The sequence below is a fragment of the Enhydra lutris genome, unplaced genomic scaffold (assembly GCF_002288905.1).
Source record: "Enhydra lutris kenyoni isolate GAN:26980312 unplaced genomic scaffold, ASM228890v2 scaffoldscaffold82, whole genome shotgun sequence".
In the NCBI taxonomy this organism is placed as follows: Eukaryota; Metazoa; Chordata; class Mammalia; order Carnivora; family Mustelidae; genus Enhydra; species Enhydra lutris.
Window position 1 is genome coordinate 4,334,313 of NW_019154166.1, and position 14,584 is coordinate 4,348,896.

General features: G+C 47.9%; 1 protein-coding gene across 1 annotated transcript in view; it reads right to left on the minus strand.

Annotated features, from left to right (window-relative positions):
- LOC111161091 (myosin heavy chain 13) overlaps positions 1–14,584 on the minus strand; it is a 46,779-nt gene that overhangs the window by 3,793 nt on the left and 28,402 nt on the right. The window contains exons 22-35 of the mRNA XM_022524574.1: positions 13,439–13,615; positions 12,103–12,248; positions 11,895–11,985; positions 10,495–10,884; positions 8,507–8,633; positions 8,306–8,424; positions 6,608–6,804; positions 6,059–6,242; positions 5,532–5,697; positions 4,771–4,895; positions 3,450–3,758; positions 3,164–3,367; positions 1,060–1,185; positions 591–761 (exon numbers count right to left, since the gene is read on the minus strand). Coding sequence (XP_022380282.1) covers positions 591–761; positions 1,060–1,185; positions 3,164–3,367; positions 3,450–3,758; positions 4,771–4,895; positions 5,532–5,697; positions 6,059–6,242; positions 6,608–6,804; positions 8,306–8,424; positions 8,507–8,633; positions 10,495–10,884; positions 11,895–11,985; positions 12,103–12,248; positions 13,439–13,615 — 2,532 coding nt within the window. The remainder of the gene's footprint in view (positions 1–590; positions 762–1,059; positions 1,186–3,163; positions 3,368–3,449; positions 3,759–4,770; positions 4,896–5,531; positions 5,698–6,058; positions 6,243–6,607; positions 6,805–8,305; positions 8,425–8,506; positions 8,634–10,494; positions 10,885–11,894; positions 11,986–12,102; positions 12,249–13,438; positions 13,616–14,584) is intronic.

A 14,584-nucleotide genomic window follows, 5' to 3' on the forward strand; every position in this document is an offset into this window, starting at 1 on the left:
TGCCTCTGCGCTGGGGGTAGAGTTTTTCTGTGGAAAAACGTGGGAGGAAGCGCCAGTCACCTGCCCTTTAGGACGGAGCGAGGGAGAAGTTTCCCAGCATTGCAGCCTGACTGGGTTCAGAGACTGAGAAGTCTGGGACAAACGGAAGCCTGGGGGTGGGAGGTGAAGAGAGGCTCTAGACTTTATGTAGGTTGGGCCATTGTTTACCAAAACAGAGGCTGGTCCAAAATGTAAGTTACATAAACTACATAATGTTATGAATGCAAAGTACATTTCCCCTCACTTATATGGATCTGAATTCCTATAAAAACAGGATGTGACTATTTGCAAGTGTCTTCATTCTGCAGCTCCTGAGGCACGAGTGTTGTAAAGTGTGTGTGTGTGTGTGTGTGTGTGTGTTGGGGTGGAGGATCCAGTGAAGGAGACCTAGGTGAGCATATCAGCATGTAGTCCTCAGACCAAACTTGCATGCCCTCCATCCACCCCCACTCTCCTGCAACCTAGTTGCTGGACCTGTGGCTCTGCCCAGGATGGCTGAACCGGATGTCACTTTGAGAACCAGAATCTTCTAGAACCTTCTAGAACCCTACCCGGTTCTCCAGTTTTTGGATCTGCTTCTTTCCGCCCTTCAGGGCCAGCTGCTCAGCCTCGTCCAGACGGTGCTGCAGGTCCTTCACCGTCTGCTCCAGGTTCTTCTTCATGCGCTCCAGGTGGGCGCTGGTGTCCTGCTCCTTCTTCAGCTCCTCGGCCATCATGGCCGCCTGATGAAGTTCATAGGACATGTGAGTGGACCACCTGGCATCCCGACCAGGAGTCCACAGAGGATGCTGTCAAGGTCAATACTGTGCCTGCTGTTCCTGGCTACCTCATTCCATCATGACTAGTCATGTATCTCCTCCCCAGCTGATTTTGGCTGAGGCTTCATCTAATTCCCTCTCTAGGAAGCCAGCATGACCGACTGTAGGTCATCAGGAGACAAAGCCTCCTTGCCTTGTCCCCACCACGAAGCCCCTTCCCTGACTCCAAAAATAGGCGCTGAAAAGAAGGAACAGAGCTCACATCCGTGATGGCTTTCTTGGCCTTCTCCTCTGCGTTTCTGGACTCTTGGATGGAGTTCTCCACCTCTGCCTGGCACTGGGCTATGTCCACTTCCAATTTTTTCTTGGTATTTATCAGGCTCATGTTCTATAGGAAAAATTAGATGCTAGAGGTGTAGGTTATCTTTGGGAGCTTGGAACAATTGAGGGGGAGAAATTTGCATGGGGATTTCTTATTTCTTATTTTTCCCTGGGGGATTTGCTAGGTACTGTTTCATTCTTGACCAAACAGAAGGTCCTGAAACAGACCCAAGAACTGTATATAAAATGAATGAGTAACTGATAAAGGTAGACTTTCACATGTTTGAGGAAGAAGTTAAAAGGTGTTGGAGCAAGAAAAGGATGGGTAGACCTAAGTATATAAAATGAGAAATAATTCGAATGATCAAGACACACCATAAATAGAATTACAAGTGTTGTGACAAAGTGGAAACGCTCCCAATGTATATTGCTCAAAAAAACCCCCTCAACTCTTAAAAAAGACAAATTGCACAAGTAAGAAACCAGGGAACAAAGTGTATATAGGTGGAACATGCCAGAAGAAATAAAAACTTTACTGTATTTATTTTTTTTTTAAGTAGGCTCCAGGCCCAACATGGGGCTCGAACTCATGACCCTGAGATCAAGAGTGGAGTTGGATGCTTTACCCAAAGAACCAGCAAGGTGCCCCAAGAAAATCAAAATTATATAGGTGAGGTGTTTTTCAACCGTGAAGTTGGTGAGGATTAAAAGACGTGTAACTAGGGTCTTTGAGGATTTAGAGGCAAGAGCTCTTACATATTCTCTCAATGAGAATAAAAATGGAGACCACCTTGTGAAGGCTGATTTACAATAAGTTGCAAATGTCTTTATCCTTTGGACCATGAAATTCTGCTTCCAGCAATCTGTTTACGTCTAGGAATATTAAGGAAAGAAACAATAACGGGAAAATGTGAAAATTTAATTATAAGTTAAGTTCATCACAGAACTCTTTCTAGTGGTAAAGATTTTATTGGGAATAATTAAAAACATCCAGCCATGGAAGATAGATTAAAATAACTGCCCTATCACCCTACTGTAATAGACCCTTTTCTGCCATTAAAAATAGTCTTGGCGGGGGCACCTGGGTGGCTCAGTCGGTGAAGCAACTGGCTCTTGGTTTTGGCTCGGGTCATGATCTCAGGGCCATGGTATTGAGTGAGGAGTGGTGGCGGGGGGAAGGGTAGTGTGTGTGTGTGGGGGGGGGGGTCCACACTCAGCAGGGAGTCTGCTCAAGATTTCTCCCACTGCCCTTTCCCCCCACGATGAACACGTGCGTTCTCTCTTTCAAATCAATCAATCACTCAATCTTCAAAAAAAAAAAAGTCATAGAAGATTATTTAAAGGGATGGAAATAACACTTATGACTCTTTGTTAAAATGAAAATACGAAGCTGCAGAAACGTCGATTGCATTTTTGCAAAAGTATAATAATTGCAGATATCGACGAGAGCTTGGAAGGAAAGGTTTCCAATGGGGACACGGTGGCTGGTATCGTTCTTCTATTTGTTTGCTTGTAGGCTCTCTATTTCACAACAAAGAATTGTTTTTATAAAACTCTTATAAAGATGGGGGGCAGCTCACTGCTCCCTTCTGGTGTATTCGATAAACTTCTATCTCCTTAAAAATCCAACAAGAACTTTAATAAAGGTAAAAAAAAAAACAATTATTTTGAAAGATAATTATTTTGAAAGATAATTCTAATTTTCCAAGATTGCAGTTAGAGGTTGCTTCCTCTGTGAAGCCTTCTCCAGACCCTTGATGCAATAACTCATCCTTCCTTTCTCTGAGATGGAGACGTGCATGACCTTTTATCTTCAGATTAAAGAAAGCTCAGATGACTTTTAAGTCATCTCTCCACCCAAGTGGGGCTTGAACTCACAACCCCGAGATCTACCGACTGTGCCAGCCAGCCACCTCCAAAGAACTAAGCTTAAAGCAGCTTGGTCTTGACCGCTCGTCTGGGAGGAAGGGCGGGTGTTCCCTTCCACTGCGAGGGTCCTGCCTGCCCCCCAGGGTGGGCCCTGGGTGGAGGGAGGAGGGATGCACCTGGGAGTGGAGGAGCTGTACGCGGTCGCTGGCGTCCAGCAGCTCCTGCTCTGACAGCCTGCGGGTCCGCTCCGTCTGCTCCAGGGCCACCTTCATCTCCTCCAGCTCCTCCAGCAAGAGGCCATTCCTGCGCTCCACGATGGCTAGCTGCTCCTTGAGGTCCTCATTGCTCCTCAGGGCCTCATCCAGGTGCAGCTGGGAGTCCTGTGGGGACAGCCGGACGTGAGTGAGGCCAGAGTCCGGGACAGGGCGAGCACCGGCCAGGTCCACGGGAGCCTGTGCTCACCTTGAGCTGACCCTGCACAGTGCGCAGGTGTTTCTGCGTCTCTGCCACCTGGCGGTTGGAATGGCCCAGCTGGATCTCCATCTCGTTGAGGTCTCCCTCCATCTTCTTCTTCAGCCTCATGGCGTCGTTCCGACTCCGGATCTCAGCGTCCAGCACGCTCTGCATGGCTTCTGCCGCTCGCTGGCTGTTTCTTTTCAGCTGCTCGATCTCTTCATCCTTCTCAGTGACCCTGCGGTCAAGCTCGGATTTCACCTGGCTCAACTCCAGCTGGACACGCAAGATCTTGCTCTCTTCGTGTTCCAAGGAGCCCTGATTGAAGCAGAGGAGTGATTGGGGGGAGAGGTGGGGGTGGGTCATGGGCAGCCCCCCTTCTTGAATGGGTATCTTCCTTGTCAGTATGATAGAAAGAATATTATTCTACCCATTTTACAGATGAGTAGAGGTCAAACAATGTGGCCCCCAAATGTCCCTCCTCGTAATGAACCTGGGACTAAAGCTTTGTATCTGTTACAAAAACTTTGTGTCTGGAGAGGGACAGAGCACCTTTCTGAATTAGTAAAACCTTTATTGAGTGTGTCTTTTTTTTTTAAGATTTTTAAAAATTTATTTATTTTTTAATAGAGAGAGATCACAAGTAGGCAGAGAGAGAGAGAGAGAGAGAGAGAGAGAGGGAAGCAGGCTCCCCACAGAGCAGAGAGCCCGATGTGGGTGGGGCTCTATCCCAGGACCCTGAGATCATGACCTGAGGTGAAGGCAGAGGCTTAACTCACTGACCCACCCAGGTGCCCGGATGAGTTTTTTTTTTTTTTAACAGGGACCATAACTCAGGAGCCACCCTATTGTCTAAAATGACAGAGTAATCGCTCACCCCTTATCCTGCATCATGCAAATGTCCCTAGAAACAGCTCCACCATCTGCCCTGCACTGGCCACACCGATTAGGGCCTCAGGACACTGGCCCTGTTTTGACTTTCCAGAAATCCCAGTGTCCATAGACTGCCTAGTGTGTGACCCTGTTCGAGCCGAGGAATTCTGAGCCAGCTCTCGGGATGCCTGCTGACTGAATTCTTGCTTCCCGAGAGGAAGACATCGAGGACATCACCAACGTGTTTATTTATTTTCAAAAGGGGAGATGTGGTGACCTAGAGGACACCCAGGAGATGAAACACGGCACAGCTGTTTCCCCAGGGATGGCTGGATGTTCTTCCCCGTGGAGCCTCGGCCCCTCTTGGCAGGAAGCAGCCCCAGAGGTCTGGTCTAGTCCCCCCACCTTTGGCATCCTGCCCTTCTGAGCACCCTCATGTCATGTCCCGGACACTTGCCTCCACCTCTTCTAGGGCGACCTGGAGGTCTGACTTTTCCTGCTCTACTTGCTTCTTGGTCTTTTCCACTTCCTGAAGGTTCTTGCCAGTTTCTGCAATCTGCTCGGTTAAGTCGGAAATCTCTTCTGCAAAGGACAGGCTTGATTTAGCGTGTTTGATCGGGCTCGCGTTGACAGCAGAGGCATTTTGCCTGGCAACCTGGGGACTGGTGATTCATTCCCATTTATGCAGGAGAGAGCGTGGTGGAACCCTTCGAGTGAGGTTTCCGCACGACCCAGGCGTGTTGCCCCACCTGAACCATGCTGAGGGAGGAGTGGCAAGAACGCTAAAAAGTCTTCACCAAGTATGTAAAATGGTCGTGACGAGGGCCGGGGGAGAAAATTCTGGAGACAATGTGTAGAATAGAGAATCATCGTCTTTTGGGACTAGAAGGGGCTTTCGGGGACATCGGGTCTGGTCTGATTTTGCAGACCAGGAGTATGAAGTCCTAAGGGATTTGGCGGCACGCCCAAGGACACAAAGCCACGTCCAGACAGAATCTGTGCGGGATCTTGTTCTCTAAGAAGAGGTGAGCTTAGCAACTCCCTTCGCCCTTCGTGTTCCAGAAGGACATTTGGTTATGACTGTGTCTGTGGCATTAGCAGGGCTGAGCTCCAGGGTCGATGGAGCAGATGGAAGGGTTCTGCAGGGTGGTGGGAAGCAGGAGGCAAGGTGGGGTGGGTACCGGTGCTCCCATGGGGTGGGTGGGGGAGGCAGCTCACCTTGCAAGTTTTTATTCTCCCGCCTCAGCGTCTCTAACTGATCTACCACTTCTTCATAGGCATTCTGGAGCTTGAAGACTTCAGTACTAAGGGATCTGGATCCTTTCTGAGCAGCTTCCAACTCAGCCTGACTCTCGTCCAGTTTTTGCTTCCACTCTGCAAGGACCTGGGAGATGGCACAGGGACACGTGAACAGCAGGAAGGACCAGGGCACCTGGAAGAGCCCAGGAAAATGAGGTCTGTCTGTGAGCAACACTGAGGTTTTACCCTTCCATCGTGGGGACTTGAGAAACAGGGCGGGGCTCTGTCCTAGATTGCGGGCCCCAGACTGGGATGCTATCACGGGCCTTCCGCGGCATCTCAGAGTAATCTGAATTAGCTTGAACTAAAAATCCACTTTGGAGGGACTGTCAGGAACGCAAAGAGACACTACAAAGCCCAGCCTCCCACACGCCATGACTTGATGCTCGGCGGACCTCCCAGGTGGGCGTGTGTCTCTCTGGAGTGTGGCTCTCTGGGGGCCAGACCTTATCGAAGTCCCTCTGCTTCCTGTCCAGGAGGACGCGGGCCGTGTTGGTGCGTTCCAAGTCAAGCATCAGTTCATCCACTTCCCCCTGGAGCCTCTGCTTGGTTTTCTCCAAGGAGGCACACTTGGAGCTCACTGCCTCTGTGTTTTCCTCTGCTTCCTGGAGCCTCTGGGCCAGTTTTTTCCTAAAAGAACCATTTTTTTTTGGGGGGGGGGGACGACAAAGGTGAACTATTTCAGAATCTCAGAACTGTCCGTCGATTCGGGGCTAGAACTGGGGAAGACCAAGACATAGCATGGGACGTGTGGATATGGTACCACCTGAAGAAGCCCAAAGAACTTGGTGGCAAAGCAGGTCACCAAGAAGCCACAAGGGAACCAAGTGGAAAGGACAGTCCCAGGGGAAGAACAGGGACACCCTATCTGAATGCTTAACAAAAACTCAAAGGGCTGGGGAGGAAGAGACACTCTCTCAAGGCAGGAAGAGTTCTCTGTCCCCTCACTCATGTCCTGAGGTCACCGCTTCTGCTGTCGCTGGGGAGCCCCGTACTTGGCCTCCTCCAGCTCCTCCGTGCGCTGGATGGCGTCTGTCTCGTATTTGGTCCTCCACTGGGCCACCTCGCTGTTGGCCTTGGACAGAGCCCTCTGCAGCTCGGCCTTGCCCTCCTGCTCCTCCTCATACTGTTCCCGCAGCAGGTCACAGTCGTGGCGGGAGGACTGCAGGGTGTGGGCCAGGGCATTCTTGGCCTGCGGGAGGAGGGTGGTGACAGATTGCAAAGACTTTTGGCCATACTCCAAGCTAAGGTATTTTCCTCTAAACCAGCATCTCCCAACGTGAGCTGTTCCTGAGCTGCCTTCACAAACTTAGCCATATCTGCATATGTCCTGTTTTATTTCATTTTTGTCACGTTGGCTCCCTGATTGTATTTAAATAAAAATAAACTATAAAACTATAAATAGAAAAGCACTAACATGTGCCACACACAGAAGGGAACTCTTAAGAATAAAAGCAATATTATTGATCGCTTTCCAGCCAGGTACTTGCTGTGTGCCTCCGTACCTGAAGCCTGCTCTCTCTACACCTTAATAAGGAAAATGAGCATATGCTAGAGAGATGTAACCACACTGAGCTCTTTTCCTTATGCAAGGAGAAGAATTGAAACAGACTTAGGAAGGGGATCATTTTCTTGTTACTTGATGCAATGCTATGGAAAGCTGTCGCCTTGAAGAAAACCCAAAAAAGTATTGTTTGATGTCACCAGAGGCTATGTCCCCATGCAGGGGGACTCTGGTGTGAGCTGTTCTGTTTCTGTGCCTCTGTTACCTCTTCTGGGCAGGGAAGAACATGCCCAGAGGCCTCCTTTGCTCAATCCTGCCTGGTGAAGAGGACAATTTAGCTCTCATCTTGATGGTCCAAAACAAAACTCTTTCTTTTCCTTTTTTTTTTTTTTTTTAAGATTTTAAGTAATCTCTACACCCAAGGCGCTTGAACTCACAACCCTGAGATCAAGAGTCTCGACCGAGCCAGCTAGGCCCCCTACAAAACACTTTCTGAGGCCACCATTTAGGAATGCCATTTGGGTGGACTCCTGGATTCCCATTCTCATGCTTGAACATCATAGACAGCACTTATTAGGCATCTGCTTTGTGCATTGTAGCTACTGTTTGGTGCTAGGGAAAAATTATTCTTGCCTAGGAGGAATTTACAGATCTGCGGGGAGAAGGGCGTGATGAACATGAAGACCTAGATATGGAAGTCAAGAACGTGATGAGGAGGTTCATGTTCATGCATATGTCCCAAGTGTGTCCCCAGAGCCGTGCAGTCTTTTGGGAGGAGGAGAACTTAAAATCAGGTGTTGCAGCAGGTGACGCATGAATGATGAGGAAGAATGAAGAGGGCATCTTGGTGGGGCTGGGCTGAATGGCTGAGCAGAGTGAGAGAACAGAGGCAGAGATGGGTCGAGAAGGTGCAGTGTTTGTGGGGGAGGGGAATGTCGGGAAGGGATGTCCTGGTTGGTGAGGGTGTTTATCAGACCACGCTATGTGGGGCAAAGGAGCCCAGAGGATGGAGCACCTTGGCTCTGAAGGAGATCCAACACCAAAGTCCTGTGCCCTCAAAGATCAGGTTCCTACCCTCCCACACAGCAGAGAGGAAAAGTAGCAGACTTCATGCTGTAGGGCTGCCTCCAACCTGTTTTCGTGGCTTCTCGGGTTCTCACTCTGCCATTCTAGAAAGAGGCATTCTTACCTTGGTTTCTTCTTCCAGTTGCCTCTTCAGCTCCTCCAGCTGCTGGGTGAGGGCCTGCTTGCCTTTGGTTAGCTGTGAGATCAGAGACTCCTTCTCTTCCAGTTGGTGGCTCAGTTCTCCTACCACACAGAAGCATGAGTGTTGCTGAACATTGTTGACCCATGGTTTGTAGTTTCCAGAACCCAGCCCCTCAATCCTTACCATTTTGGGTCTGCAGTCTTGCCTTCTGCATGTTCAGATCATGGATTAACTGTGTCTGTTGGTCATCCTTGGCTTTGATCTCATTAAATTGGTCTTCCACAGTCCGGCACATTCTTTCCACGTTACTCTTAAAAAAAAAAAAGTCAACATGAATGGAAAAATTGGGTTTCTGGTGTCCAGAACTGGGTCTGAACTGGGAAGTTGGGTTAGTTTAGCTTCTTGTCAGGTAAAATAAAAATAAGAATGCAGAACACATACACGTCGGTTTAAAAAATTACCATCACATCGGATTTGCTTTAGTTTTATCTGTGATGACTGCTTAGTCACCAGTTGGTTGGAGCAACAGCTTTAGGTAGATAAATATTGATTGGTTTGTAAAACAAAAACAAAAACAAACAAACAAAAAAAACAACCTTTGAGAACATGCTACTCCAAGGAACTCCAGGATCCTCTTGTAACATAAGTAATTCCGTTGCCATGTGAGTAATATTATCTTCCGATTTATTTGTTTGCAAGCAGTATATTCAGGGGACACTGTTGCACATTTCATTTGATTATACAAAAGATTCCTTATGGGGGAGGTGGCACGGAGGGATTCACTCCCCAGCCTCTAGTTTGGCCCCTGTTTTCGTGGAGTTTATTTCAAAACCTTGCATATATTGTAGATGTCCTCCTCCTACCTCATATAACATAAAATAAATATGTTGAGCACATATTTTTCCTCAGACTAGGAAGTATAAGATGGTAGCAGAAGAGGCAAAGATATTAGATTCAAAGGAAGGTCTCAAGGGGCTTTGGATATCTTTGAGAAAATGACATATGAACATACAATAATTTTATCTAGGGCAGTTGACAAAGAGACAGCAAATCACAAGGCAAAAAATCAAAGGATACAACAACTTAAAAAATAAAGCAATATAAGGTACTTCTTCCACTGCATTCTAAAATTGAGAACAGAGAGCATGAAGTGATGGAGGAAGGGAGGTGGCTAGGAGGTGCTGTCATCTCTTCTAACCCAGACAACCCTGCAACCTGGACTAGGGGTGATGGGGGGAGAGAGACAAAGACAGAGACAGAGAATACATACAGACCTAACTCCTTAGAGGGAAGAAAAAGCCAAGAAGGACAGAAAAACGGGAAGCAAGCAAGAGAGAAAAAGGAGTTGTAGTCAGGCATTGAGGAAGAAAGAAATCAAGAGGAAAGCGTGGGTGTGGGAGTCCAGATCCTAAACAAGGACAGCAAGAGGCCCCACAAATCTACAAGCATATCATCGCTGAGGAAGCCTTTGCCTTGAAGTCATACCCAGGGGTGGGTTTACCAGTAAACTGGTGTGGTTGAGCATGACCTTTACTTGCATGGGCCCTAGACCATGCAAGTAGCTGTAGAAGGTTCCAGGTGGGGAAGGAAAGCTACACGCAAGCAGAATATATTTCTACGGAGACCTTTCTGGCAAATGGTCTGTGTCTCCAGGGTGCCAATAATTTGTGACTTCTTTCTCTCACTCTAAATGACTACTTTCGTGCCTAATTTTGTATGTATAATTTTGTATACATTTTCTTAAAGAGTTCCTCCCCTCCTGAATTTTACATGCTTTGAGTGTAACAAAACTTGGATCTAACTCGGTTCTCATGCGTAAGTTCTCATTAGTTATGCCTCCCAGGGATGGATACCGTGGGTCAAGGAGGGAGCATACCCAACCATACCCAGCAAGGCCCTTTGGTGCAATCCATCCATAGGTTTAGTTCTAGAAAATGCCAGATGGTTTGGAAGATTCTGAAAGCTTTCTGAAATTCTGGAAGGATGATGAGACCTCAAGTCATAGTAGGTCACTGAGTCAAGCTCCTACGACAGGAATGAATTTAGGGGCACTGGGAGCAGGCAGAAGGGGGGAGAGACTTGCAGTTTGGAACAGGCAGTGAGTTTGGGGGCATCGAATTACGTCTGCTTCCTGGGCTGCCTCGCATTTGCTAAGAGTAGGGGTCAGTTACCTTTGACTTGGAGACTGTCTCAATGTTGCCGGCCATGTCATCGATCTCCATCTTGAGCTCGCTCTTCTCCTTCTCCAGCTTCTGCTTGACCCTCTGCAGGTTGTCTATCTGCTCCCCGAGCTCGGCCACGCTGTCGGCGTGCTTCTTCCGAAGAGTGGCCGTGGTGGCTTCGTGCTGCAGGGTGGCCTCCTCCAGGTCCCGGCGAAGTTTCTGGAACTCGGCCTCACGCTTCTTGTTCATCTCGATCTGGGCAGACCTGGCCCCACTGGCTTCCTCCAGGCGCTCGCTGATCTCCTCCAGTTCCCGGGAGAGGTCAGAGCGCTGCTTCTCTGTTTTGGCCCGGGAGGCCCGCTCTGCCTCGATTTCCTCCTCCAGCTCTTCTGTGCGGGCCTGAAAGGGTCACTGCATCAGGAATGTTGGTGGTGGGGAGAGGGAGCAGCCCACTTTGGGCAGGGCGGGTGGTGACGGACTGTGGGTAGGCACCACAAAAAAAAGACTACATGATAACATTAAGTTAATGAGGAATACGGTTGGAAACATTCTAAAGGTCCCTCAGTAGGGGATGGTCAAATCCACCACGATGGAAACATGTTCCGGAAGTTCATAAAGTCTTTAGAATTGACCCATGTCTACGGTCTACCATGGACAGCTCTGTAGGATGCATTGCTACATGAAAGTGGCAAGTTGTAGAACCATAGTCTCTGTGTTATCATATTTAAGCTAAAAAAATATAAAGTATATAGAATAGAAAATACACATAGACTTAATGAACATATTTACATGCATAAATAAATATACATGTACAGATACATAATACATGTTTGCACTTATGTTCTTGTTCCTTCATGTTTTAATACATATGTGCATATATATACACGTATGTGTGTATCATGTATCTATCTCCCTTAGATAATTTCTTCAAGACTTTCTTTATAAAGATTTCAGTTTTAAGTAATCTGTACACCCAACATGGGGCTCGAACTCACAACCCTAAGACCAAGAGTTGCACGTTCCACTGCCTGAGCCAGCCAGCCGCCCCTCTTTGGGTCCTTAATGCATACATAAACCCATAGCAAGGGAGCCAGTAGTATACACAATCCACCAGAAAGTGAGAGCGACTTCTGAGAAGGGAGGGTTATGGATGGTGATCAACGCACCCTTACCAGTCATATTTGGCCTTATTGGTAACACCATAATATTCCCAAAGAAATCTGTGTATGTGCTACTGGCAAGATTAAAATGTTAATTTCAGAAAAATCAAGGGAAGGACAAAACATTGCCTCCAGCTCTGAGGATAGGAAGAAAATAAGCAGCTAAAGCAACAAAAGTAAGGGCAAAAACAAGGGCAGGAGGGACCCTTGCAAAGGGTTTTCAGGGTTGGGAAGGTTTAAAACTTCTACCTGCAGTTCTTTGATCTTTTTTTGTAATTGTAAGCTGTGGGCTTGCTCCTCTTCAATCTTGGTTTGTAACTGACTGATTTCAAACTCCTTCCTGCAAATAGATACATAGTTATACAGTTAAAAGAACAACAAGTGAAATACAAGGCTTTTAAAGGGGGTAAGTTGGCCCTCGGGCTTAAACACAGAGATCAAACACTGAGATAGCTACTTTTTCAATTTCTCTTCCACTTGCTGCTTGTCGTTTTCTAGATCCATAATGAATTCCTGGGACATTTTCAGGTCCCCTTCCAGCTTCCTCTTTACTCTCTCCAGGTCTGCCCTCAGTTTTTTCTCCTGTTCCAAGGAGCCTTCAAGCTGGGGAAACACAGGCACAAAGGTTGGAGCTCACCCCTTGGCCAGCATAGCCGCACCGGCGCTGATGGCTTCCGAGAGCTCCCGTGGGGTATGACCACTGGCATCTGGCCCCAGGACGGCGGAGCAAGATTCCCCATGTCTCCACTCTTCCCTCCTGCACCAAAGGCTACCCTGTATCTCTTGGAAGCATTCTGGTGCCTCTTTTGGCTGATTCTCACTTGACCTGTTCCTTCCCTGTAGAATCATGGTGACCCTAAGTGCATGCTTGTGCCCAGAAGGGAAGAAGCAGGGCGTCCATGGATGGGCTCTGCTGTAGCCAAGCCGGGGAAGGTCTAGATTGCACAGCCGTACTCCTCCCAGAGGTAGCATGGTGCTCGCCTGCTCTGGCCTCAGGAAAACATGCAATCTGGACAAGTTCCAGACACGGTCGTGAGTAAGCCTGCAAACGTCAGGCTTGGCTCTTGTATCAAGAGCCTATATGCAACTGATGAATCACTACCGTCAACCTCAGAAACTAAAAATAAAACAAAACAAAAAATAGTAACATGATGGGAGGAAATGGTAATTGTTATGGGCACAAATAGGACTCCTATTTAACAATATTAAAATCACTCAATTTTAACAATGTTAGAACAAGACTGGAACTTTGCGAACCCAAGGACTCGAGAGGGGATGTTAATTATGATGATTAATTACCATGACGATAATGAGGGGTATAGTAGCAGCTAATGTTTTACTGAACACACTCTACCTAATGTTTTACTGAACACACTCTACGTGCTATTTCTTCCTTCCTTCTTTTTTTTTTTTTTAAAGATTTATTTATTGAGAGAAAGCAGGAGTGGGGGGCCGGGGAGAGGGAGAAGCAGGCTCCCTGCTGGTCAGGGAGCCCGATGCGGGACTCAATCCCAGTACCCTGGGATCATGACCTGAGCTGAAGGCAGATGTTTAAGGACTGAGCCCCCCGGTGCCCCCATGCTGAGCTTTCCATGAAAACCCTCCGAGGTGAAGTGGGTCATATCCCCATTTCATGAGGTAGACACAGGGACAGCAAGACTTGTGTGGAGGGGGCTGAGGTCCAGACTCAGGGAATCTGCTCCAGAATTAGAAGTCAGACCCTCCCCCCACCCCATTTAATCCCAGCCTCTGCAAGCAACAGCCGCTGGGACCTGGGAGTAAAACATCCTTACATCATCGGTTTGCTGCTCTAGCTTGGCATTTATTTTGATGAGACCGTTGACTTTATCTTCCTCCACCTGAAGATCGTCTAGTGTTTGCTGATGGGCTTCCTGCAGGGACTTCTTCTCCTTGGTCAGTTTGGAGATGTTTTCCTCGAGGGCTGTCATTTCTTCGGAAAGATTCTTTACCTGGGAGAATAACCACACCCATGGTGTGCTCAGACAACTCAATCAGAAGCTACGGATTTTTATTTTCCCCTTTCCTTTTCGCTTTTTTTTGCCTTTTTGGCTACCGCGTCCCTACTGCCCTGGGAGGCAGTCACTGTGTGGGTTACATTATCCTGAAACTGGCAGCCTCCCAGCCCTTCGCTTCTTGGCTGGCTGGCCGCAGAGCCGTTAGCATCATTCCTTCAGACATGAGTTTATGTCCTACAAGGGAGGGCTCTGAAATGCACATAGGAGGCTTTGGAAGGGCAACCCATCAGTCTCTCTCTATCATTATATATCCACAGGAGTCTGTTTCCCAGGTTGGGGGTTTAGAAAAAGGCGGGAAGAGTAAGGAAAGATACAACATGCTATACAAGAATGGTCCAGAATGGGAACCTGTGCCCTCAGGAAGCCGAGGTGGGGGGTGCCACACAGAAAGCTTTAAGGCATTAAATCGAACTTTGCTCTACGTACGCCTCTCTTCCAGATCAGAGGTTCTTAAACTCCCACCCCACGGGCTGAATCTGGCGGGGGACGTGTTTTCTGTATAGCTTCTGCATAAATTATTAATATTGAAAAAGGCAGTGTAATGTCACACAAAATCTGGACTCATGGACTCCTGCTCCTGGAAAATCTAAAGCGTTGGAGATTCGCATTCGCACCCGGAGCCGCTGGTTCAGTGTTGCTGCCTTGGATGGAGCAGGGGCTCAACTCCTGGCAAGTCTCCACGCCTCCCTAATGTCCCTTTCCACCCCTCCCAGGTGTGGATCCCACACTCACTCTGGGTCACCTCCTACCAGGTCAACCCGATCCCTTGCTCTAACTCATTAGCAACCATTATTATGTGACTCAAGGGCTGTGATTTTCATGCATTTCTGCAAAGTGTAAGGATCCTTAATGTGACCGAGTATTTCCAGTGCTTTCCCGAAGGCTGCGTCAGTCTATAAGCTG